Below are 25,307 nucleotides of genomic sequence, written 5' to 3'. Positions count from 1 at the left end.
TTTGCTGAGGCCATGCTTCCCTCTGGACTGTTTGCAGGCAATAACTGAGCAAGGTGGGGGTCTAATGTTATCCATCCCTCTAATGGGCAACTTTGTTGGCTGGCAACTCCCCATTGTCCTGGCCCAGATTCTCTTAAAACTGCACTGCCATCTGAAAGTCTTCCTAACCCATGCTCTCTCCTTCCCTCTCTCCTTTCACAGGTGTCAGCCCTACAGTCTGAGGCACATCCTGCCCTTTATTCTTCACAGGTGTTTCTCTAAGCAATTTCTTCTGGGTCTAATCCCACCTTGGTATCCACTTTTCAAAAGACCTAAACTGACATAGGTGGCAAAAAGGGCTTTGAATAAGTCATGCATTTTCATCTGACAGTTTCCACCACCATCAAGACGAGATGTTAGTCTTTAATCTAGTTATTAAAAAAAAAAATCTCCCAGAGAAAGACATGATGGGCTTGCCATGAATGAATCAACTGTAGAAAAGAGAGTGAGAAATGTGACAACACAGTAAACATGTGGATGGGGGTGGGAGAAAGTACCCAAAAAAAGGTTGGGGAGGAGGATGCTAGGCAGATAATACAATAAACAAGTTCCTGGTTTTCAGAATTCCTTAGAAAATCCATGGCAAAAGGAGGTGAGGGAATCATTTTTAAATCTTATCAGCTGGTGCTTTGAGGGTGCTGATGATTGTCAACTCAAGAGTTAAGCATTATGGATAGAGCCCAGGGGAGAATAGCAGCACCAGGCTTGGACCAAGGGCCCTGAAATGGGAGGGAAAAGGCAGTGGAGGCAAACTTGTATCTTGTTTCCAACTGCGTTGGAGGCCAGCCTTACCTGAGTGCCCCTTGATGGAGGAACAAAAGTATACCCCTTCACTGCTATAATGGTTATGCAAATCAAAAATTATTTCAGAAGCCCTGAGAGACAAGATACAAAAGAAGACAGACCAGAAGAGAGACAAGATACAGAAACTTGGGATGGGTCAGAGGCAGGCAAGAAGTCCAGGAATGGAGACAGGAGTCCAGCCCTGGGAGGCAGATCGATTGGGGTGGGATCAGATAGCAATGGGGGTCAACTGGCCTTGAGGGATTGCCTAGGCTATCAGCTACCATTTATAGCTTGCTTTTAAGGTCTGGCAGGGATGTGATGAGTGGTTGGGATGGTCTTATTGAAAGGTCCATGGGCGGAATAGGCACAGTACAGGGCATAATGCACACACTGAATTCTTACTGTGAGCCGAATTGAACCACAATTATAGATTAGTATATTTGGAGCCTTAATGGAATTTTCCAAGAGAATTCAGGACTGGAGAGCCTTGCGTAAGCCAACAGAAATCTATAATTCTTGGGTACCAGAGGCTTTGGGAAATAACAAGAGCAACTGCAAAAGAGGATTTGAGGCATTTGTTTCTTATGCATCTTCTGGGACAAAAGGAGGTGACTTTGTGACTGCCAGTGGCTAATGTAGACACAGTCACACAGGTGTCAGGCTGGGCAAGTCAGAGGTCTAAGACCCTGTACTTATCCTGCACAGTCACTAAGCTGTCATGCCCACTCTTCTGAGCACATGCAGGGTGCCCTTCATGCATTTACTACATGTTATACATTGTCCTAAGCATTTTCCATGCATCACCTCTTTGAATCTCAGAAAACCCCTATAAGGTAATTACTATGATTGTTCTTGCTTCACAGATGAGGACACTGAGGGTCAGAGAATGAGGTCAGTTACCAAAGTCACACAGCTAGCACAAAGTAGGCCTGGAACTTGAACACCAAATCCAGTGTTACTGATCATTCTTTTGTGCTCTGCTACCCTGCTTTTGACTCCCCCAGTTACTCTTTATTGTTTTTCCATGTATAACTTTGATGTCCCAGAGTTATCTTTTCAGCTAGTATACAGGGTCTTATTATTAAAAAATAATTTTTTTTGAGCTTGAGTTTTTTAACTAGGTAATAAAGGCAAATGGTATAAAATTTAAAGATTCAAAAGAGCACATAGGCATTTCCCCATCACTCAGTTCTCTTATTATACATGTTAAAAAGGAGATAGAAGGACTAAAATGGTATCACTTATGCTAAACCCCACAACAGCAAACCAAGACTTAATATCTAAACTAATTTTCAACCCACCCGCAAGAATGTAATCTTTAATCAGCCAACACGCAACTACCCGGTCAGCACTAATGTGATACTCTGCCAGACCCCTTTCCTTCCTTTCCCCTTGGGAAGATGATCTCACCTGAAACAATGCATTCTTTGCTAAGAATTTCCTTTTTCTGACCCTTTTCTGCCTTTAAAAACCTTTCCTTTTCTACATCTCAGTGGAGCTCCTTTTTTATCTGCTAGATAGGATGCTGCCTGATGAATCATTGAGCCAATTTGATCTTTAAATTTACTCAGCTGGATTTTTGTTGTTTAACATACATGAGGTTTAGAAGTTATTTTTATTTTCTTTCCTTCATGTTTCTTACCTGTTTTGCTATAGAGCTGTTTTTCCTTTCCTTACTGATATGTAGAAGCTGCTACTACATTAAGGGAATAGTCTTATGCCAATGGAATGAATTGCCAATATTTTTCCCAGTTTGTCTTTTGCCTTTTGAATATGTGAAGGTTTTTTTCCATGGAGAAACACTATGGCAGTCAAATTTATCGATTTAAAAGATTTTATGACTAGGATATGTCATTCTTAGACAGCTATTCCTCACTGCAAGATTATAAAACAGAACACCCCACATTTTCTTCTATTACTGCTTTGGTTGTGATCCATCTGAGAATTTTTTGATGTAATATGTGAGCTATGGATCCAATTTAAGGTTTTCCCATAATAACTCTCCAGTTATTCTAACAATGTTTTTATTGAATAATCTTGTTTCCCACTGATTTGAAATGCCACATTTATTCTATACTAAATTTCTGAATATATTTAGGTTTATTTCTGAGTTTTCTATTTATTGATCTGTCTCTTGATGCACAAGGACTACACTGTTTAAATTACTGCAGCTCAAATTCATGTTTTAATATCTAGTAGAGCCATCCTTTTCTTTCTACCCTTCCTTTACAGAATTCTTTCAGCTATTCCTGCTCGTTTATTTTTCTATATGAATTTCAGAGTCACTTTGACTAGTTAACCCCTGCCAAAATCTGTTAGGATTTTTTTTTTTTTTTACCAGAACTGCACTAAATTTATAGATTAACTTAGGGAGAAATGACATCTTTATGCTATTGAATCTTCCTACCCAAGAAAATTATATACCTTTTTAAAAGTGCCCTTTTGTGTCCCTTAGTTAATTTTCTTTCAAATAGAATTTGCATATATCTTACTAAGTTTACTGAAGGTAACCTTTATTTTTTATTTCTATTCTAAATATTTTTTCCTTTCCCTCATATATCCTAACTGGATATTGTTTTAGTAACAATTTTGAATCTCCACTCTGGCAGGATTGCCCCAGGCTCTCTTGGGGAGCATCACCTCTGATTTGGCTTGGATTCCAGTTAGTTCCTGCCAGCTTGCAGGCAAGACCCAGACCCCAAGAGACAAAGATGGCCTCTGAGGGCTCTGGCCCAGGACATGCCCTATCCTCATACACTAAACTCCTCTAGATGGGACACTAAAACAGGTTGATGATATTATGTATGTTATGAGCAACTAACTACAAACCTATATGAATCAAATGAATTTTCATCCATTGTGAGGTTCTGTCCATACCAGGGCAGAAAATGGCAAATTAAAGCTTATGTGGCTTCAGCCTGAGACTTTGAATATAGTTATCTTTGGTGTCTTGACCCCGCCTTTGATCACCTTGAAGAAACTGACATAGCATTGAGTATTACCCTTTCTAAAAATGTGATACTATTTTCTCCTCAAATCACCAAAGGCAATAGGGTGTCAGTATTCTCCCAGAAAAAATGGAATCTTGGGCTGTGATTGGAATTTGTCAATATTCATTAATATTCTCAAACAACGACTAATATGCAATGAGTACGTGGTATCTATGTGCCATCCTTTGCTGGGAGCTGGGGACACAGAAATGAGTAAAGTCACAATACCTGCCCTGGAGGAGCCCATGATCCAGTTGGGAAGATAGGCAGAAAGTCGCTATAATGCTCTAGATGAAATATTCAATAGAGTTGTGTTCAACTTGCTCTGGGAATGCAGGGGAGAGAGATGTGAACTTTATTTGGGATTAGTAGTGTTGGCTTTTGAGCTGGGCCTTGAAAGATAAGGAGTATTTAGCCAGTTTTACAAGGGTGGTGGATAGTATCGATACCCTGTAACGACTTGAGAGCTAGCTCTGGAGGAGGGGTATGCCTGGCTTTTGCACAGGGCAGGCTGCTGGCAGAGTTAGCGTTCCCAGGAACAGTACTTAACTGATTTTGAGTGGGATTTGGCAGATAAATGCCCTAGCTTTCTCAACCTTCGACAGGGAGACAGCTCCACGAGATGTTCTACAATATCTACCAGCATGGCTCGCTGGGGTTGGTCCCAGCTGCCCAAAGTGGTAAATTGCTTAGTAACCCTTTTCCTGGCTTCCTTTCCTTTCCAGTCCCGGCTGATGCTTCCTGGGATCATGTCTTAAGCAAACTATTTTCAAATCGTAGTTGCAGCGCCTGCCTCTGGGAAACTGACCCAACACAGGAAGGCACGGGCAGAGTGCATTCCTGTAAGAGGCAGCATCAAAAAGCATGGAGGTATGACATCATACCTCCTTTGGGGATCAGAGAGAAGTTGAACATGGCTGCAGGGAAGGCTAGGAGATGAGTTAGAAAGTCAGAGAATCACGAATGCCTGGCTACCTACAGGCTTTCCCTTTGTGGATGAGGGATGGTAGCATTAGGACGCAACTTTTTCAAAGTTTCTCAGATGATCTGGGGGCGGGCAGGAGCACAGTCTGGGGAGCTGGGAGAGAGAAGAGCCTTTGCTCAAGGCTTACGACTCCAAGTTCCAGCTCTGCAGAGCTTGAGGCTCAAGCCCGCACCTGGGCAAGCCTCCTGCCTTCCTGCGGAGTCGGTAGCTGCCTTCCTCACCTGCCGGCCGAGCTGTTGCCCGGATGCAGCCACAGCCGCAGCGGGTGGGCGGAGCTCGGTCCGCAGCCGGCAGGCTGTCACCAGGCCCGCAGCGGCGTTCTATCCCAGGGGCTGCACAGACGGAATTTTCCTTTCTGCAGCTGCGCCTTAAAACCGCTCCCCCCTTGTGGGTCTCCACTCTTCAATGCGGGGCTCATCCGAGGCTTCCTGTTCAGGCGGTGATTGATACTCTCATTCTGTTGTTGGCTGACGTTAAGGGGGGAATTGAGAGGCATCTGCGGAAGCTGGGGAAGGACCAGGTGCTTTCCCTGTCTGGATACGGAGACAGTGGTGCTTTTTGCAGCAGGTTTTCAAAAGCAGTCTTGTGCCTTGTTTTCTTTTCCGTCTGTATTTGCATTTATTCTTTCCGTTTCCTTTCTTTCCATCTTCCTTTCTCCTGCCAGGCCCTGGACTAGGCTTTTGGGATTCAGAGTTGACTCAGTCAGAATCCCTGCCCTCAACTCTCAGCCTAAAGAGGGAAACAGAACGTGACCCAGGAATTACAATATCATGTACTGAGTACTATGATTGAGTTCTTTATGTATTTTAAATAGTTGTTGAATGAAGAAAGAGAAAAATGAGTGTTAAGGCATGGAGGAAGGAGGTATATTCAGGGAGGGCTTCACAGAAGTGGAGGTGCCTGACCTGCATTTGGAAGGACTGTTACAGTCATGAGCACCTGCTAGGTACCAGGCACCATGCTAAGCCCTTTTTGCTTGAACCCTCATGATGACACTATGGGGTAGATAGCCCTACTTTACAGAGAAAGCAAGTCTCAGGGGAATTGATAAATTCTCTGAGATCATAAAGCTGCAAGTGGTACAGTCAGAATTCCCAAACAGCGCTGTCTGCTGCAAAGCCTATGGTTGTTCCACTGCAGCATGCTGGAAGGCCTGGGGAAGGTGTCCCAAGCAAAGTGAACAGCTTGGGTAAAGGCTTGAAGACACACTAGAGATGACACAGGGGCTGATTTTCTGGACCCCTTGGCTGTCATGCCCTCTAATCCCCAGAACTTTTTTTTTTGTATCATTAATCTACAATTATGTGAGGAACATTATGTTTACTAGACTCCCCCCATCACCAAGTCCTCCCCACATACCCTATTACAGTCACTGTCCATCAGCGCAGAAAGATGCTATAGAGTCACTGTTTATCTTCTCTGTGTTGTACTGCCCTCCCTGTGCCCCACCACCTACATTGTCTGCTAATTGTAATGCCCCTGTTTTCCCCCTTATCCCTCCCTTCCCACCCATCCTCCCCAGTCCCTTTCCCTTTGGTAACTTAGTCCATTCTTGGGTTCTGTGAGTCTGCTGCTGTTTTGTTCCTTCAGTTTTTTTCTTTGTTCTTATACTCCACAGATGAGTGAAATCATTTGGTACTTGTCTTTCTCCACCTGGCTTATTTCACTGAGCATAATACCCTCTAGCTCCATCCATGTTGCTGCAAACGGTAGGATTTGTTTTCTGCTTATGGCTGAATAATATTTCATTGTGTATATGTACCACATCTTCTTTATCCATTCATCTACTGATGGACACGTAGGTTGCTTCCATTTCTTGGCTATTGTAAATAGTGCTGCAATAAACATAGGGGTGCATATGTCTTTTTCAAACTGGGCTCCTGCATTCTTAGGGTAAATTCCTAGGAGTGGAATTCCTGGGTCAAATGGTGTTTCTATTTTGAGTTTTTTGAGGAACCTCCATTTCTCATTTTGAGGAACCTGCTTTCCACAATGGTTGAACTAATTTACATTTAATCCCCAGAACTTTTTAGAGTGCTCACTGTGGCCTGTAGGAGAAACAAACAGCAAATGAGTATTCAACTCTTCCTCCTAAAGTTGGGAATAAGAGTTTGAATCTCACATTTTATGACAAGCTGTGTGACCTTGGGGAAGTCTCTTCTCCTCTCTGATCCTCTGTCTCCTCATGTGTTTAAGTGACAGTATAATTCCTACCTTGGAGAGTTGTAAGAATTCAAGGCTGTGTGTGAAATGATCACTGTTCAAGGAGACTTTAGGATACCCAGGCCTGGCTCGTGATGGAGGGGCTGCCTGAATCATCAGGCAAGGGGACTTTAGATAATTGGATGGGGAATGCCTTCCATCCTCTAAGAAATGAAGGTGCTGGCACAGAGCCTATTGCTAGCCTGCTTCATATGGACCAGATGTATTTTGAAGATGAGAAAAGACATTCTCTTGATACTGGCAGTGTAAGAAGACAAAAATCAAGACGCAGGAACAAGGAACAGGCAAGCCAGTCAGGTGTCTTCGGGTCTCCAGATGGCCTCCAGCCCTGGCAGAGTCCTGCAGATGTGCAGGTGGAAGGGGTGCGGTGGGAGAGTAAGTGCGGATGGGCTTTCAGGCTGAACCAGACTCATTGAAACAACAGTCCAGTGTTTGACCCTGGACTCTGACTGTTTTTCTGCCATCCCTGGAGCTGGCTGTTTTCAAGAGAAGAAGAAATGGGCCATCTGCTCAGAGCTGGCCCTGGTACTAAGGAACCTTTCTCCGGGGACAGCCATGCAGGAACTCACATGACGTGGTGTTAGGGCTGGGGGTGGGGGAAAGTTTCTTCTCAATGTGCAAATGCTGACATTAAGAAGTAAGGCCATTAGTGCCTTTTCCATCTCATCTCACTTTTCCATACATCTGGTCCATATGAAGCAGGCTAGCAATAGGCTCTGTGCCAGCACCTTCATTTCTTAGATGATGGAAGGCATTCCCCCATCCAATTATCTAAAAGTCCTCTTGCCTGATGATTCAGGCAGCCCCTCCACCACGAGCCAGGCCTGGGTATCCTAAAGTCTCTTTGAACAGATCAAGTAGTGATCATTTTACACATGGCCTTGAATTCTTACAACTCTCCAAGGTAGGAAACATACTGTCACTTAAACACAAATGAAGAAGGTGTCTTTTCCTTTTCTTTTTAGCCCAATCCTCAGATTCCCAACAGAGATATTAGAACCATACATTCAAAGTACAATCTTCACATAGAATCTCATAGGTCCTGAGCCTGTGAATCTCATCCTGACATCTTCATTTTACACATGAGGAAACTGAGTTGTGAAATAAAATTGACTTCAGACTATTATATAGCTATTAAGTGGTGAACCAGTCGTTCAAATATTTATCTGTCTTCCAATCAGAGTATATGTTTTATTATATTTCTTCCTTTAAAATAATTGCTCTCATGAATATGTACCTACTATTATTTATGCATGATAGCATTTAATGTTTTTCAACTACTCTGCAAAGAATGATTAACTCCACATTACAGATAAATAAATGGTATCTTATTCAAGAAATTGCATAAGGTTGCCTTACTAATAAGCAGCTGAGGCAGAGGATAAACTTACATGGATCTGATGCTGAAAATCTTGATTGGTTCATGATCTGGGAGTGGCTGAGCAGGACTGGGGAGTCAGGGGCTGCCCACTGTTTCTGTAAATACAACACCTCACCGGCAACTTGTTAATATCTCTTCTTACAACCTAGCAGACACCTCTTTGAAGAGGAACTGTACCAGAGGTAGAGAGAGGGGGTTGCCTTCTCCACTGACTTGGTACAGAAATCTCAGACCTGTCCCTGTGGTGGGATGAATGCTAAGGACAGGGTTGCTCTCTCATTTATCCATGAAGCTGTGTGAGGATGCTGCTAGAAAACAACCTCTGATGAATCCTCTGAGTTTCCCAGACAGGGGAAACCCACTCTGTGCTGCTCCGGTGTGCATGACAGAAGTGTTCCTCTATCACCATGGCAACAGCCAATACACTCGCATCCCACAAGAGGCCAGACCTGCTCTGGGGGGAGCTGTGGTCCAAGCTGGGTGGGAGAAGGAGTGGAGTGTCTGATGGGTGTGAGTCTCATCAGCTAGATTCTTCTTGCTTAAGGCTAGCTTGTTCCTGGGGCAAGAATGCTTTTTCAGGATGCTGAGCCTCCTATGACTGCAGGATTTTAGGCAAACGGAGATGGTAGGGAAGCTGACAAGGGTCCAGGAGGGTACAGTATTTTTTCTATGGCTTCTGATAAATGTTTTCATTACACAAGCTGCCGATGGATGGCACATTTCTAAGGGACCTGTCAATATATCCTAATGGGGAATCTTAATGGGCTTTGCAGGCAACAAGACGTGCCTTCCAGCTTTGCAACCTTTTAGTTCTAAGAGCTCATCTTAGTTGGTGTAACCTCTCTGAAGTCTAACTGCTTCATTGGTAAAAAGGGGATATTTAACGCTTTCCTTATAGGAGATTAAACGAGATAACACACGGGCATTTTCTGGCATACGGTCAGCATCTAAACAGTTGTAGTCATTATTGTGTCCCTAGTACTGTCAGGGAAATGGAAACTTGGCAAGGGGACCATCTCTAACTCCCTTAAGTCAGGGACAGACCTGGAATTAGAATTCATGTCACCTGTGTTTCTCCTGGGCACCCCTGCTTCTCTCTCTCCCTAAAAGCATCTGTCAGTGCTCAGTGTTTGTCCCTAGACACAGTCCCTGTATTCCCTGGCTCAGCCTGGGGACATCAGGTGCTTATTTTCCCCTGTGGGGCTCCGCCCAGATAATGTCTCAACACTAGACCTTGGGGATCACCTGACTCAGCTCCCTCTCCCTCATTTTCCAAACCAGGAAGGAGAAGCCTGAAGAAGTTAAGTGTACTGTTCAAGGTCACCCAGGAAGGTAGAAGCCCTTAGTTGAAGTGGCTATTGCATTTATTTTACCAGGTATGACTAAGCCTGGGAGTAGCTGAAGACGTTTGACCTCATGCCTTTCATGACTTCTCCTGGGTGTGTAATGTTGGGATAAATATGTGCAGGGGAGAGACCTTGTTTGCATTTTTGTTGCGGTGCTGGTAGGTTCTGTGATTCCCCTGGCATCAGAAATATTAATAGATAACATTTGCACAGTACTTTATAGCTTATAAAATACACTCATAGACTTGATCCTATTTAGTCTTTGCAATAGTCCTTCAAGGTCATTATGATAATCACAACTCTTTTATAGATGAGGAACCTGGAGCTGCAAGCAGTTTGCTCGAAGTTACAGTTACCATGAGGCAGATTTAGGAACTGAACTTTCAGTCGTGTGATTCCTAATTTTAGCAAACTGGTCCAGCTGACATGGCCACCTTTAGAGGATTTAATGTTGGGGGCATAACTGTCTTCTCTACAGAGGTGGAGAAGGAGGCACTCATGGGGCTCATTGTCTAGAAGGCCCTGAATGGAGGTGACAAGCTCTCAGTTCAGTTGGGTTCTCCAAAGGACAGGTAACAGGATGGTGTGGAAGGCAATACTGGTGCCTCTTCTGGTAAAGCTTTGTCACTTTCAAAGTGTTCCAGTAGTATCTCATGAAAGACCCAAAGCAGACCTATCCCTCCCTGTTTACAGAAGAGGCCCAGAGAGCTGAGCAACTTGTTGACAGTAGTAAAGCCAATTAGTGATGGAGTCGGGACTAGAACCAATGGTTTTTGAATCTCTAACTCTTTCTACTTCTCTTTAGGGCAGGTAGGTCTGAGTGGGGTCACTGATCCTGAGAAGGGAGCAAGGGCCAAGGGTGGCATGTTCCAGAAAACTTCCTTGTTTGGGGGGACACTCTGATAACAAGCTTTTTGCCAGGTGGCTTGGGGTTACTCAGTTTTCCTTTAAGCTCTGCTTTTGAGCTCTGCCCGCAGGAGGTACTTCAATTGTCCCTCAGTCTTGTTCCCAGCCTTTCTTGAGCTTTTTTTGCTGCATTGTTTCTTAGAGGAAGAGAGAAATCAGAGAGGTGATAAAGCATTAAATTGGTTCCCGATTTTAGCAGGATTCTTGATCTGCAGTCGCCTGATGTGTGCTTGTGTTTACAATTCAATAGGAAGATAAAGATTACACAAGAAAGGACCTCAAAGAGTTCTGGGCTTCTAGAACTGGGAGAGACCTCTGAGATTCTGACAGTTGGCTTAGACAGCCCCTGAGTGATTAAGAAAGGTGGGGAGACCCCTCCACTGATTGCTCTGGGATAAATGTCTTCCACCTAGAGATGGGAATGGCTGGGTGGTCTCAGACGGAGATAGGAAGGAAAGGCCCTAACTGGCCCAGACTTTGATGTTTTGTAGAATTTCCAAGTCATGTTTCCCCTTCAATTCCAGGGAAAAGGCAGGACATAAAACAGACTCATAGTACTATATTCTTCCTGCATCTGGAAACTAGATCCACAGATAAGGATAAGGGAAAGATTTTCATTATAGGTCATTAAAAATCCAAGCCCACTGGTAATCAGGCATCTTTGCATACTGCAAAGACACTTTTTGGCAAGGACTCAGAGGAACACGGAGGATATTGGTTTAAGCAGATGTGATTTACAGTTGCGCCAACTAATGAAAATCTTCTGACCATATGCAACTGATTAATGACCACCCATGCCCAATTATAAGAAAATAGTCTGTTCTTCCATAAGAATAATATTCTTATTAAAACCTACCAGAAAATAATAAATTAATGGAAATTTGATAAATATTTTTTAGTGATCTTGTGGGTTATTGAAGGAATCTAAAGTTAAGTAGTTCTCCAGGAACATTTTGATCTAGCACCCAAGACTGGGAGACTAATGGTGTGTTGGATGTCATATCAGGCTTTGTAGATCATTCTGAGAGAGGCAGAAGATAGAATCCCTCATCTTGAGGTGCTCGCCATCTAAAAAGAAAGCTGGATAGGCACTAACAACATAAACATATACACAAGTCTCAGAGCCTCCTTCCAAATATTTGAGTGCATGCTACCTGCCAGGTACCATTTTAAGGCTCAAGGAATATAGTGATAACACAGGTAAGGTCTTTCCTTCAAGCAGTAGATGTATATATTCTTATCACGTATCCAGCCCAGCTTCCCTGACTTTGCTTTTGCTATCCTTTCTGTCTTGGTTGCCTTCTCCACCCTCTCCTGGTTATCTGAATTCCACCCATTTTACAAGGCCTGAGTCCAGCCTCCCCTGTGAAATCTCCTACCCCAGAGATCTCTTCTTCATCTGGCTCCTTTAACTCTCACTGCCTGCTCCACACTCTGGCCACTCACTGATGGCTCTGTTATTGCTAGTTATATGTTCACATGGTTATGAGTTGTCTTCTTAAGGACCGAACTTGGGTTTTATTCATTCTTGGGTTTTCCTTACCCTCCAGTACCTAGCATAATGCCTCGCATGTATCAGGTACTCAAACTACGTTAACTTGGCTGATTTAAAAACATATACATACACTACAAGCTTAATTGTTAGGGGAAATTACTTAGTGAAATATAGAAAAAGATGACTCAGTCACCCAATTTGAAGTGATACTATAAATGAAATCCCATCATTAGAGAGTTATGCCTTTGGAAAAGATTCCTCAGATTCTCTAAAAAATACTTCTAGAAAGGTCATACATTAAGTTTATTTAGTTACTAGTGACTTATCAGTTTTAATTTCCAATAGACACTGAGTTGGGTAAGAGTACAGTCCAATCCTCAAACAGCTGACTCCTTGCCAGGCACTGAGTTTTGTGTCTAGGTACAAAGATGGCTAAGACTTAAACCTATACTTGAAAAACTTACATTCTAGTCACCAGAATATTTTATTATAATGTCTTCAGAGGCTGTGACCAGCCAAGCAGAGGTGATGAAACACTTAGTCCTCCCCTTGAAGGACTGTGGGAAGGCTTCCTGGAGGATTTAACCACTAGCTCTCCTCTAGGCCTTCTCTGCTGAGAGCTTTCCCCCCTGACTCTGCTGGTAAACTCTTATAGCTGCTTCAATACCCATCACAAATGTGACCTCCTTTGAGGAGCCATTCTCATAGGCAGAATGGTTCCCTCATTCCTAAGTGCTTTTAAAACCACTTTGCCCAACTGAATTACAGTATTTCTCACATCTTATCATGGTGAATTGTTCCTGTGTCTAACCTCCCCACTCTTCCCTGTAGCCCATGTAGATTGTGAGCCTGCCACAAACAGGCGCCACTTCCCATTCATATCAGTCTACCCCGCTCTTACCACTGCCTGGCACATGGTGGATGGAAGGGCCACTGTATTTCTGTAGTTGAGTGACGATCTCTTGGACACCTTTTGGCTTGGGGCTGGATTGTGCATCACCACCCCAAGTTGAGTATAGCTGGGATGTGGGAAGCAAAAACTGCCTGCCAGTATCAGTGACAAGCTGCTCATTTATGCCACTTAGCCAAAAAATACTTATTGAGAACTGGTTCAAATAAGAATAAAAATCCAGCCATCACTACCAGAATATCTACTGTGTGCCAGGTGTTTTCAATACATAATTTCACTTACTTTATGTAACAACTTTGAAAAGTGTTATCTCCTTTTATCATCTGAGCTGAAGAGGTGAAGACAGCTAATGTGCCCAAGATCACACATCACCCAGAATGGTCTGAATGTAAAGTACACCTGCCTCCTGATCTGGTGGTACAACACAGGAACTAAGTGTATCTCATGAGGGGTGAAAACAAAGGTCCAGGGGGCACACAAGATTTAGGTAGTGCATAGGGGAAGGTGGTCATCATAGAAGTCTTGATGGAGGTTGGGGCAGATCTGGCCAGTGAATGAACTGAAAAAAAAAAAAGATATTGGAGACATGGCCTTCGTGGTAATACATAGGATTCACCAATATTCTTTCAGGGAGGTGAACACAGAAGGGGTGGGGGAGCCTTAGATATCTCACTTGGAGGTCCTGCAGAAGAAGTCTCAGCCTTACACATAGTTTCATCTTTCTGGTCCATGGAGAAGGGGAGAGAAGTCCCTGCTCTTAGGTGAGCCATCCCTAAAGTGCAAAAATGCACTCTACACATACCTCCAAGACCAGGTGGAAAGGATCCGCCGGTCTCTCCACCCCGTCTCCCCTACGCAAAGCAGAGATCACCTTTGCTTCCCGACTACTTATTGTCTCCCTCACCCTGGCTTGGGGGTAGGGGGTGTCTTTCTCCCTCAGTATTGAGGAAAGGGTAGTTCTCTTCCGTCTTACCAAAGGGTGTGTGTGTGTGTAGTGGCAGCGGATTATTCCTTCCTACCTCACCTGGGGGTTGGGGAGATGACACCTTTCTCCCAGCTCTGGGAAAAAAGCTGGTTCTTTCCTTTCTCACTACAGCTTGTGTTCGTGTGTCTGCGCGCGCACGCGCGGGGTAGAGGGGATGATGAGTCCTTTCTCACCTCCGGGTAAGGAGGCCGACGCTCTCTTCCCTCCGAAGAGAGCGGGAACAGTTTCCTTCACCTCCATCTCAGTTGGGATGTTTTTTTTTCTTCCCAACCAAAAGGGTGTTAAGGGCATTCGACTCCCTTTTCTGTAATCTCGGGGAGCAAGACTGGTTCCCATGCCCTCCCCACAGAGCCACGGTCAGGTTCCAGGAGGCCCTCAAGCCCCCAGACCCGAGGGGCGCGCGGCTAGGTGCCCCGAAGGCGGGGGGTGAGCGGGGGTGGTGCCAGCTCTGCGGCGCGGGGCGGGGCGAGCCATGGCCCCGCCCCCGGCCCCGCCCGCTCCCTGGCGCGGATCCCCGCGCAGCCCGGCTCGCACGGCCCAGTGCGCCGCGGCTGTCTGCTGGGCTCGCGCGCCGCGGACCCGGCTTCAGCCGCTTCAGTCTCACGGCCGTGGCCGCCTCAGTTTCGCTCTCAGCGCCGCCCGGCCCCGCCGCCCCGCGCGCCCCCAGCCCCTCAAGCCAGATGATGAACTTCCTGCGGCGCCGGCTGTCGGACAGCAGCTTCATCGCCAACCTGCCCAATGGCTACATGACCGACCTGCAGCGGCCCGAGCCCCAGCAGCCGCCGCCGCCGCCCCCCGGTGCGTGCGCGGCCTCCGCCTCTTTGGCGTCCCCGGCCGCCTCACCGGGCCTCGAGCGGAGGCCGCCGCCGACCCCGGCGCCCGCGCCGCAACCCGCCCCGCAGACGGCCGCGGCGCCGTCGGTGGGCAGCAGCTTCTTCAGCTCGCTGTCCCAAGCCGTGAAGCAGACGGCTGCCTCGGCGGGCCTGGTGGACGCGTCCGCGCCCGCGCCCGCCGCCGCCAGGAAGGCCAAAGTGCTGCTGGTCGTCGACGAGCCGCACACCGACTGGTAGGTGCCGGCGGGGCTCCCGGGACCGCCGGGAAGATGGGCCCGGGCGCTGAGGAGACGTTTCCGACCAATAAAAAGGAGGGTCTGCGGGGTCCCGCCGCCGGGAGGTGGGGGACGTGCGAGGCGAGCTTGCGTTGGGGGGGTGGGGTGGGGGCAGAGTCGGCCTGGAAAGGTGAATCCTTTGAGGTAAAACGGGTCCTCACGTGTCTCAGATCCCCCAAGACACGTAAAAGAGGGAGCTAACTACTCTGTGCAACAGGGAAGAGACTTAAGAAATAAAGTTGTTTTTTTTTTTTTTTGAGGAGGGCAACACAGGGGACGGACTTTTCAGCCCAGACACATGAAAGCTCAGGGGAAAATGACCCCAGGTCGCTGAAGGGCTATTCAAAGGCAAAGAGAAAGGTCCTACATTATGAGGCCAGGAGTGAGTTTGAAATGGAAATAGGGATTTTGTGGGGAGAGGTGATGGGTGCTCTTCACCCGCCCAGATGACAGCACTGACATCAAGGTTGGTCACATCCCCGATGTGAGAGCCCAGGTGTAGCCGGGCTTGTTCCCGTGGAGCATGGCTGAAGGCCGTTTCAGAAGAATCAAATTCTTGTATTTTATGCAGCAGGGAGGGGATTCGTGCATTTGTTTTGTTTTTTGTTTTTTTTCGCTATGTGTGTGTGTGTGTGGGGGGTGGACATGATGGTGTCTTTTTCCAGCTGGAAAGATGATGACCGAGGTAAAATATTCTGAATCATTAAAGGGACACAAATAAGAAGAGATCTGCCTTAATGCAGTAGACGGGCATCTTCAAGAAATAATGGTTATTTTCTTTCCTTTTTTTATTTTTAAGGGCGATTCCAACTTAGCATGGTGAAGGCTGGGGGAAAATGATACCTCTAGTTGATAAAACCATGAATGAGATCCGTTTAAGACATCACTTTTGAAGAGATTTCTATTTTATGTAGCAGGAACTTGGCCCAGGGAATGGCTGGGGTGGGTGGTGGTAGTGGAATTGACTGAAGCTTGAGGAAATGAAGAGGTGAGGATTTTTCTGTGTTGCTTTTTCTTCAGGAATACAGGAAGGGTTTTTTTTTTTTTCTTTCTCACAAGTGTTGAGGTTGGAGGCTGGACCTGAGTGTTTCCTCCTGAGGGAAGTACAGAGGGGACCATAAAGCTGTTTATCTCCGTTTTCTCTTTTGGCTGCCTCTCGGCTTTCCTCTCTCTTATCATTTACTCACTGGGAGACTTGCAGGGAGGGAGTGCTGGCGTGGGTGTGATGAAGTGAGATACAGCTCTGGGGTGCCCTCTTGCTGGCCCCTAATATGATCATTCTGAATAATCATTTGCGTGACTTGTGTAAGTTGGCTTTTTCTTAGGTCATTGGAGCAGCAAATCTGAAGGGACCTTTGTTAAGAAGTGACAGAGACACAAACATGAATTTAAAGGGGAAAATCTAAGAGTGTGTGATGGTGCCGCTGGTAGCCCCCTAGGAGAATTACTGTCAGTTCAAATCAACAAGTGCTTTTTAAGTGGGAAGGGATGCTTACTAATCTTTAATGAGCATCTAAACACTATGCTTTAATATATACCTCATTGAATTCTCACCATGAAACAGATACTTAGGAAAAGTAAGTAATGGGGTTGCAGTCATATAGCTGGCAGTTGGTAGAACCAAGATTTGAACTTAGGGCCATTTGACTCCACTGTTGACACTCTGTAATGTTATATTGCCTCACTACTATTATATTATTAACAATATTAATAGTTAGCTCCCTCTAGGGGTTAGGAAGGGTAGAGGCCTTCCAGAGAATTCACACTCAAATTTAGGAGACAAAAAAGGCAACATGGAACCGTTAACCAAAAGGAACCTAAAATTATTAGTTGACACTAGTGTTTTGGGCATTCGGTAAATGAAGTGATTAGTGAGAACCAGAATTCTTGGAAAAAGCTTCACAAAAGATGAGTCTTGAAAAAAGGCCAGGAAAAGGAGGGGAGAAGTGGGAATGATACTGGTGCTTCATTTTTTATGCAGGAATCTGACCCTCCTGCAGCGTGTTATGATCTCCTATCCTGTTGAAGGTGTTTGTTTTGGGTGTGATTACCAGTTAGGTATCTATAGGTAGGAATATACTCATTTGTATGAGTCTGATGAGGCTGCTGTACTTGTGTGTTTATTTCTAACTGCTTCAGTGGCTTGAGATGTGAAATGCTCCTTGGATAGTATTATTTTCTAGGAAGACTGCCTGCCTGGAGTGAACCAGAGAATTTGCCTTGCCTTGGAGACTAGACTTCTGATGGAAGTAACAGAAGCCACTTTCCTATGGGCCGACTCCCAACTGTTTTCTGATTTTCTCTGAAGTAATAACATTGATTTATTGAAACTCATAAACCCAGTTTGAGTTAGTGCTTGACAACATTCTGTGTTTCTGTATTTCTCAGAATTGCAGAATTTATTATCTTCTAACATGTCTAAATTTGTTAAAAAATAACTTGGTTAAATATCGATGAGTGGTTTTATTGAAAGATCTCTATGAGTTGAGAAGCAGGTGCCTGCTTATGACAGGCACAGTGACTTAAAAAGGTGCATTTTGTTTGGAAGGCTGATTTTCGTAAATTTGTCTCACAGATTAAGTTACTTAGATAGTATTCAGTGAGCAGGTGTCATATTTGCCTGATATTATTTTCCTGGTGCTTGGATGGGAAGTCAGAGTGTAGTCTCGCTGTAGAATTTAAGAATATCGGTCCCATGTGAATTATAGAATGCTAAAATAAGGTATTAACAAGCATTTAAATAATTGGAGATTTAAAAGAAGGGCTTAAAATAGGCAGTCTCTCAGAGCAGCCTTAATACACAGCAGATTTCCTTTGAATTTCTATCAATGTAATTGTGGGCAGTGGAATTTGGGGACTTTACCACTGATTAGGTTGATGGGAAAATTGGAGGGTGTTTCTGTCTCTTTCTTTTGCTTGAAATGTGTTTTTACTGGTTTCCTGAGATCTTTACATTAATTGCTCACTAAAGTATCACTGAAAAATATATCTGCTCCACTGAAAAACTGAAATCAAGCTCATTGTATACCTTATTAGTAATTATTATTAGTGTTCCTTTAAAATATATATATTGCCTGAAAATGCATGTCTTCTTTTAAGGTTCATACCTAAACTTAAAGTGCAGTTGGTACTGCACTTGAATGATCTTTGTGCTTAAACAAGGAAGAGCGTCCATTTGTATGTTGCTTTTTCTGTGTATTGTACTCTCAGTGGTGAAGAGGTAAGTTTTCCCTCAGATTCTCATCTGCCTCTAATCCAGCAATTCCAATTCCAGTGACCAAGTGAGCTTTTCATCCTGGCATGTCTCAGTCTTTGATATGAAAATCAGTATAACCCAGGTGTTTTAGAGATCATCTAGATTATCTAGAGACTGCAGATATGGTAAGTCCACAGATGTTTATTGAGCACCTTCTCAGGGTAGAGTATGCTAAGGAAAATGAGACATAGTATCTGTCTTTTGAGATCTTTCTGTCCAGGTGATTAGATAAGATAAGTATGTTTCTTAAAAGTTTACTAAAAATAGACCCTTGTATTCAAAGTATGGCCCTTGGATCAACAGCATTGGCATCAACTAGGACCTTTATGCACTACAAATGATCAGGTCCTCTTTCATGCTTACTGAACCATAAGTTGCATTTGAGTAAGATCTGCAGGTGAGTCACACGCACATTAAATTTAAGATTCGCTGCTCTCAAGAGTATGTGATTAGTGCTAAAGGTATGGTGGTAACACCAACTAGTATCATTTATTCAGCAACTGTTGTATGCCAGATGTTGTACTAAGCTCTTTACCAATATCATTTAATTTCTACCACAGCAATGTAGTATTATAGAAATTTAAGAGTGAGAGAGGAATACAGGGTAGAGTGGGAAGCTTCATGGAAGGAGTGAGATCTGAACTGAGCCTTGAAGAATTTGAATCAAAAGAGATAGGTATGGCTCAGTTCAGACAGTGGATAGTATAAGGTAAGTACAGTGGTAGAAAAGAGGGAGTCAAAGAAGAGATTGGATGGAAGCAACACTATCTAGGCAGCACCTGTTTCCGTTCTTTCCTGTTCAGTCTTTGGGCATTTCATTATGAATAAGGAATTCAAAGTACAGTAGTCTTGGCCAGTGCTTATGAGTGGCCCTAGAAAAGTATTTGAATTGGAATTTGGGGGGAAAGCTCGAGTGAAGATTGAGGCTCTGTCTGCCAAATATTTTATCTGTATATTCTGTTTCTGAACTGTGAACACAAACATACTAATTCCATAGAATTTCATTGTTCATAGCAGCAGTAGCTTAGAGCTTAGAATTAGGTTATTAGAGCTGGAAGATCATCTGTGTATTTTACAATGGAGGAAATTTTTATCTGAAGAAGGAAAGTGACTTGTTCAATGTTAGTCAACTAGTTAATGGCAGAACCAGAACTAGAATCTTGAACTTCAGTCTCTCCACTAAGCTTTTTATCCTCACTATACCGCAGTACCGCAGTAACCCTCTATTTTACTGTCTGTCTTTCTGTCTTCCTAACTTTTGTCTTTGTCCATCTCTTATGCTCTCAAGGACTGATGGTGACTTTTTTTTTTTTTTTTGATGGTGACTTTTTGATCTTACAATTATAGCATTTAAACCTGGAGGAACCAGAATGATCATCTAGTCTAGAGAAATGGAATGATATTCCCAATGTCAAATAAATTAGTGTGAGAATTGATGACTAGAACTCACATCTTCTGATTCCAACTGAAGTTTCTATTCTTAAGTCACTTTTTCTCAGTTCCCTCAAATTTAATCCTTTTTTTTCCCTGGAAAATATTGTTTCTGTCTGCTTCCTGTAGATTCATTGTGAAGTTGTTAGTAAATGCTTAAAAAAGAACCACAGGAGCATATCACACTATTCACACTATCAATTTCACTATCTTATTTGTATTATTGTTGTTTCAACAAAATTCATTGTAAAATGGTTGAAGGAGACTCTTAAAGACCTAGTCATCAAAATCCAGCATATAATAAAGTTAGTAGGATTGTGCCACAATGATGACCTTCCTTTCAGGAATCCATTTTTACCTTAGTATCTGTATCTACCTACAACTGCTTGCTATCTTTCTGTACCTAAGTTCAGATCTGTAGTAGCATTAGCCTTTTCAATGTCTTCCTAAGCAAAAAGTAATGGAAGGCCTAAATAGCAAGTTTTCCAGAACTGCATACCTTCTCCTCAAATCTACAAAACAATTTCAACTGTGACATGTTTAATGCAGTTGAGCGTCTAACACATGCCAGGTACTGGGGATGGAAGGATAAATTGGGCATAGGCCTTGTCTACTGGGATCTTCCAGTCCCATAGGGGACAGGACAGACACTTAAATAAGAGTTTAATGTAGTATGGTAATTAGTATGCATAGGCTGCTATGAGAACAGAGGTGGGATGTCCTGGGGAATGAAGATGGTGTGGTTAGAAATATTTGTACCATTAAAAATGTGCCACCATTGTATTGTTAGGTAAACCACTTTGTCTCTTTGGATTTTGATTTTCTAAAAATCTGTCAAATGAGAGGATTGAAACAGACATTCTCTAAAGTCCTTTGCAGCACTACATTATTTCCATGTTACAGTTTTTGTGCCATTTTCTTTCAAAAAACTTTAGCTCTCTAATTTATTCTATGTGGTAATGCTTACAAGTCTTTGGAAGAGGAGGCATAAGTCCATAAATGACTAAAAGTGTCCTTGGGTGAAAGCTCTTCTTAGGTACTCTGCATTCAGTACCTCTTTCTTACAGTGTTGCTTCCATGTGGTACCTTTAGAAAAGGGGCTAATCCTGTAATGTCTGCTATATGTGTTTCCTCCTCAGTCATTGAATTGGAAACTTGTAGTTGAATTCCTCCTTGATCTTAGAATTTTTGTGTACATTTGTTGAAGTGTTAGCTAATAGCATTTATTTTTTGATGCCTGCATGTATACTGTGCTGTACAGTTTACACAATACATGCATCTCCATTGTCTCATTTTGTCTTCACAATGATCCTGAGCAGTAGATAAAATACCCATTTCATAGATGAAGAAACAGATTCATAAAAGTAGTCATTTTCCCAATATTAAATACTATTAAGCTGAAGTGTCAGAATCTGAACTCAGATTGATAGACCCTTAAAAAGAAAGATAAATTTGATTATTTTTCTTATAAAATAGGTTGTTTCTTTTGCAAAAGGATTTAACACGTGATGCATTTAAATAATAAGTGCTCCACTGCTTTTGAAATTACTTGGTTTACAAAAATGTTATATACACACAGCTTTTTAGGATCATATCTATTGCACAGAATGAGGTCATGGCATGGTTGAACACAGTGGCCTCAGGATGGAGAGTTGAATCCTGTTTTTTTGTTTAATGGCACTCACACAATGTATCCCCTCTAAATTTTGTGAGTGAAACCTTTTGCATTCTCATTGAATGGCATTGTCATCTGTTCTAGCTTTTCACATGGATGCAGTTGAGAGGATGATATTGAAGCCTTTTTTGCTCTGCAGGCACTGTTTCAGTGCAGCAAGGGGAAATAGCCTAGCATAGGGCAATGACACATGGAGAGAATAAAGAGCAAATACCACTGATCCCTGAGCTCTAAGGACGCTCATGCAGCATACCTAAGAATAAGAGAAAATATACTTACACAAGTGTCCCTTTTTTTTGTTTCCCCAAATTTTACTGTGCAGGTCATTGTCTATTTTACACACTTCAAGAATGGGACATATATATATAATATATATATCTTATATATATATATATATATTATATATATGTTTTTTTTTTTAGATTGAGGGCTACTGGCTCAAAGATAAAATTATTAAAGGCTTTCTTTGTTATTAAGAGGCAATGTAATTTTGCTTCTTAAAAATAAGATAGAAACATTACCCATTTGACTTAGCTATATTTAACAGTTGGGGATAGGACCATGTAAATCTTTATTTAATAAATGAAATGAATTCTAAAATAGCTGTACTTCAGTCTCACTTGTGACTAATTAAGGAAGAGTGGTTCAAGATATGAAGGAAGAGAGAGATATAGAATGGTTTTAAAAGGTGATGCCTGTATTCCTTTCCCCTATCTCGTCCATCTTTCACATCACTTTCAGAGTATAAAACAAAACAAAAACATTCACAGATCTTACAGTTAATTTCCTTCTCAACATTCTTACATAACATATGGTTACTCATTAAACTTATTCACAACCATGCTCTAATGTATCTTCTCAGATTAATTGCTCACTACTCTCTAAATCCTAAACTTTTGTGATGCCCTCTTTCAATTCTGTGGATATCTTTATCACTGGACCCAACACGATGCTTAAGTGATAATGAGTTCTTTGTGGTCAGGCTTAGTGTTTTATTCATTTTGTCTCCTCAGTACCCAGCATCGTGTTTGACACATCATTTGATTTCAGTAAATTTTTGCCGAATTGAGTTGAGGAGAAAGAGATCCAGAGAATGAGGAAAGGGGTAGAAGGGAACAATAGTAAAAGAGAATTATTCTAGGATTAGAGGTATATGTTATGATGTTGGAAATTGTCCTTATTCACTACACAAACAAGCTTTAGAATATTTTCACTCTTAATGCTCTTTGAACTACAAATTAACTTAATTACTAATTTTCAACCAGTCCAAATCTTTAGAGATTTAGCTCTGAATGAGAGCCATAGTAGCCCACAATGCTGGAGAGTATTACCTGGCTCATGGCAGCTCTGAGCAGAGCAAAGGCAAATGGAATGAAGTTGAGGACCAAGTTACTCTTCCTTAAACTATATATTGACACTAGGCACTCAGGGAGCCCATTTTTCTGAAGTTAAGCCTGTTATCTTACCATATCCACAGAACCTTTCCCTCAGTGTGAAACTCCAATCTTGGGCCACCCAAGCTTGCTTGTTTCTTTCCCTTTAGTGAAAAAACTCCTTTGGGCTATTCAGAGGATAGTTTGGGAGAACTGACTGCATTGTAACTAAGAAACATTGAAAGAAAGTTCACATTGAGCGCTTCATGATCTGACTGCTTACTTCTTCAGTTCTACCTTTTTACCCACTTTGATGAAGTCATGACAAGCTACTTAATTGAACTGAATGTGCCATGCCCCTATATCTTCATTTTTACTCTTCCTCCTACCTGAAAGACTTTTCTTCTCCTATCTCTTTGCGTGGACAATTCTGGATAATCTTCAAGAATCAATTCAATTGTTGACTATTCTAGAGTCAGGACTAGACTTATTCCTTCCTTACATTTTAAAAATTCATATTAGAAACCATAAAACACTTGCTTATCTCATAAATTATTGTATTATGATAAGTTTTATTTGTCTGTCTTCCCATCTTCCTACCTTCAATGATGGGATCCCCTTGAGGACAACTGTAACTTTAATTTTGGTATGCCCATTATTTGGTATGACAAAAGAGGTTTTTAATAGTTTTTTGTTGAACCAAAGACTTATGAAAAAAATGATTGAAATGTGAATGACCAACAAAAGCAACTCTTCAGCTCCCTATAAATATAAACACCAGCCACATTAACCAAAGTGACTTATTCAAAAAGAAGTGGTATATATAAAAATATTTTTATAAACTGTAATATAAACTATAAAGTGCTATAAAACATTAATTATTATTACTAGGTTAGAATGTCCTACACATTCTAATATTCTAATATTAATAATAAAAATACAGCTGAAGGCAGTGTTTTCTTACACTTACAGGTGTCGGTGATGTGGAGTGAGTCCTCTATTGGTTGGACCCTGTGATGTGACTGTAGGGATACATATGGGTATATTTCCCTCTTCAGACCCTATCACCTCTGATGAATAGCTGATAGTGAGAATTTAGCTTGTATAGAGTTCTATGTTTACTAACATTTTAGCTGTTGGACAAAAAGGCACCAATGAAAGATCGATCAGTGAGCAAACAGGTACTAATTCCAGTGTGTTAGTTGCCATGAAAGCTACAAAACCAGTTAAGTGTTTGGAATCAGATAATTATGGAATATATGATTTCAGTTTTGAGAACTTGTATAGAGTCTTAATGAAGAGAAAATTAGGAATGTGTAGTGGAAAGAGCATTGCAAACATTTAAAATATCTGGAATTGAGTCTACGCTATCAGCTAACTTTCTGTGTCATCATGGGCAATTTAACTTTTTAACCTTCAATTTCTATTTCAAAAATTAAGGATTTGGACTAACTCATCTGTCTAGAGATTTTCTAGAAATCAAGTGATTTTTTAAGGTTAGGTTGTTTGACACTAAAAGAGTTGTTCAGAGAAGGAAGAAATCACTGTGGGCTGGCAAAGTCAGAAAATATTTCACAAAAGGTGTAGATCTGAGCTAGCGTTTGGAGGCTGAGTGGGATTTAGATTAATAAGGAAGGAAAGAGGCATTTTAGTTAAAAGGAAGAAAAAGAGCAAAAGCAAAACAGTAATGAGTAAGATGTGTATAGAGGAGATTTAGAGTAGTTAACCTAAAGATTTCAGGGCAGGGGAAAGAGAGACGTTTGGATAAGCATGGTAGGAGAAATGATAATGCCTAATGTATATACTACATGATAGGCAAGTACAGTTGTAAGTAGATGCATTAACTCATTTACGAAGTTATGAAATAGGTTACTATTATTAACCTAATTTTACAAATGAGGAAACTCAAGCTCATGATGAATCCATGATTTGAACCCAGGTAGTCCATTCCAATGCCAGTCCATGGTCTTAACCCCTGGGTTTTGTAATCCCTAGATAACAAGGTTCCAGATTTCTCCTTGCCAATACAATAAACATCTTAGTGTTTCTTTTCCTCAAGGACAAGACACATATTTGACCTTGGGCAATTTTTTGTTCTCTCTGAACTTCAGTTTCTTCCTGGATACAGAGGAGATAAAATATATCTCAAAGGGTTCTTATGAGAATCAGTTTAAATAAACTCTGAAAATACCTAACATTGTGTCGAGGACATGAGAGATTTTCAATAAATGTTCGACCATGACAAGCAGATTTCCATACCAGCTTTAAGACAGTAGCTTACCATATGAGTATTTATAAGAGCCTGTAAGTCAAGTAAAATAATTTGTAGACAGGTTTCCATGACACTAAAAATAATTTTGAAAAATAGTACAAATGTAGATGAACATTCCTTCATTTTGCTTGGAATAGTTTGTTGCA

General features: G+C 42.2%; 1 protein-coding gene across 1 annotated transcript in view; it reads left to right on the top strand.

Moving 5' to 3' along the window:
- The first annotated feature begins 14,560 nt into the window (after nucleotides 1-14,560).
- The window catches only part of SYN2 (synapsin II), a 205,846-nt gene continuing 195,099 nt past the window's right edge, over nucleotides 14,561-25,307 (top strand). The window contains exon 1 of the mRNA XM_036911385.2: nucleotides 14,561-15,112. Within this exon, the coding sequence (XP_036767280.1) occupies nucleotides 14,727-15,112 (386 nt within the window). The 5' untranslated portion in view covers nucleotides 14,561-14,726. The remainder of the gene's footprint in view (nucleotides 15,113-25,307) is intronic.

The sequence above is a fragment of the Manis pentadactyla genome, chromosome 1, assembly GCF_030020395.1.
Source record: "Manis pentadactyla isolate mManPen7 chromosome 1, mManPen7.hap1, whole genome shotgun sequence".
Taxonomy (NCBI): domain Eukaryota; kingdom Metazoa; phylum Chordata; class Mammalia; order Pholidota; family Manidae; genus Manis; species Manis pentadactyla.
This window is presented reverse-complemented; position numbering and strand designations above follow the sequence as displayed.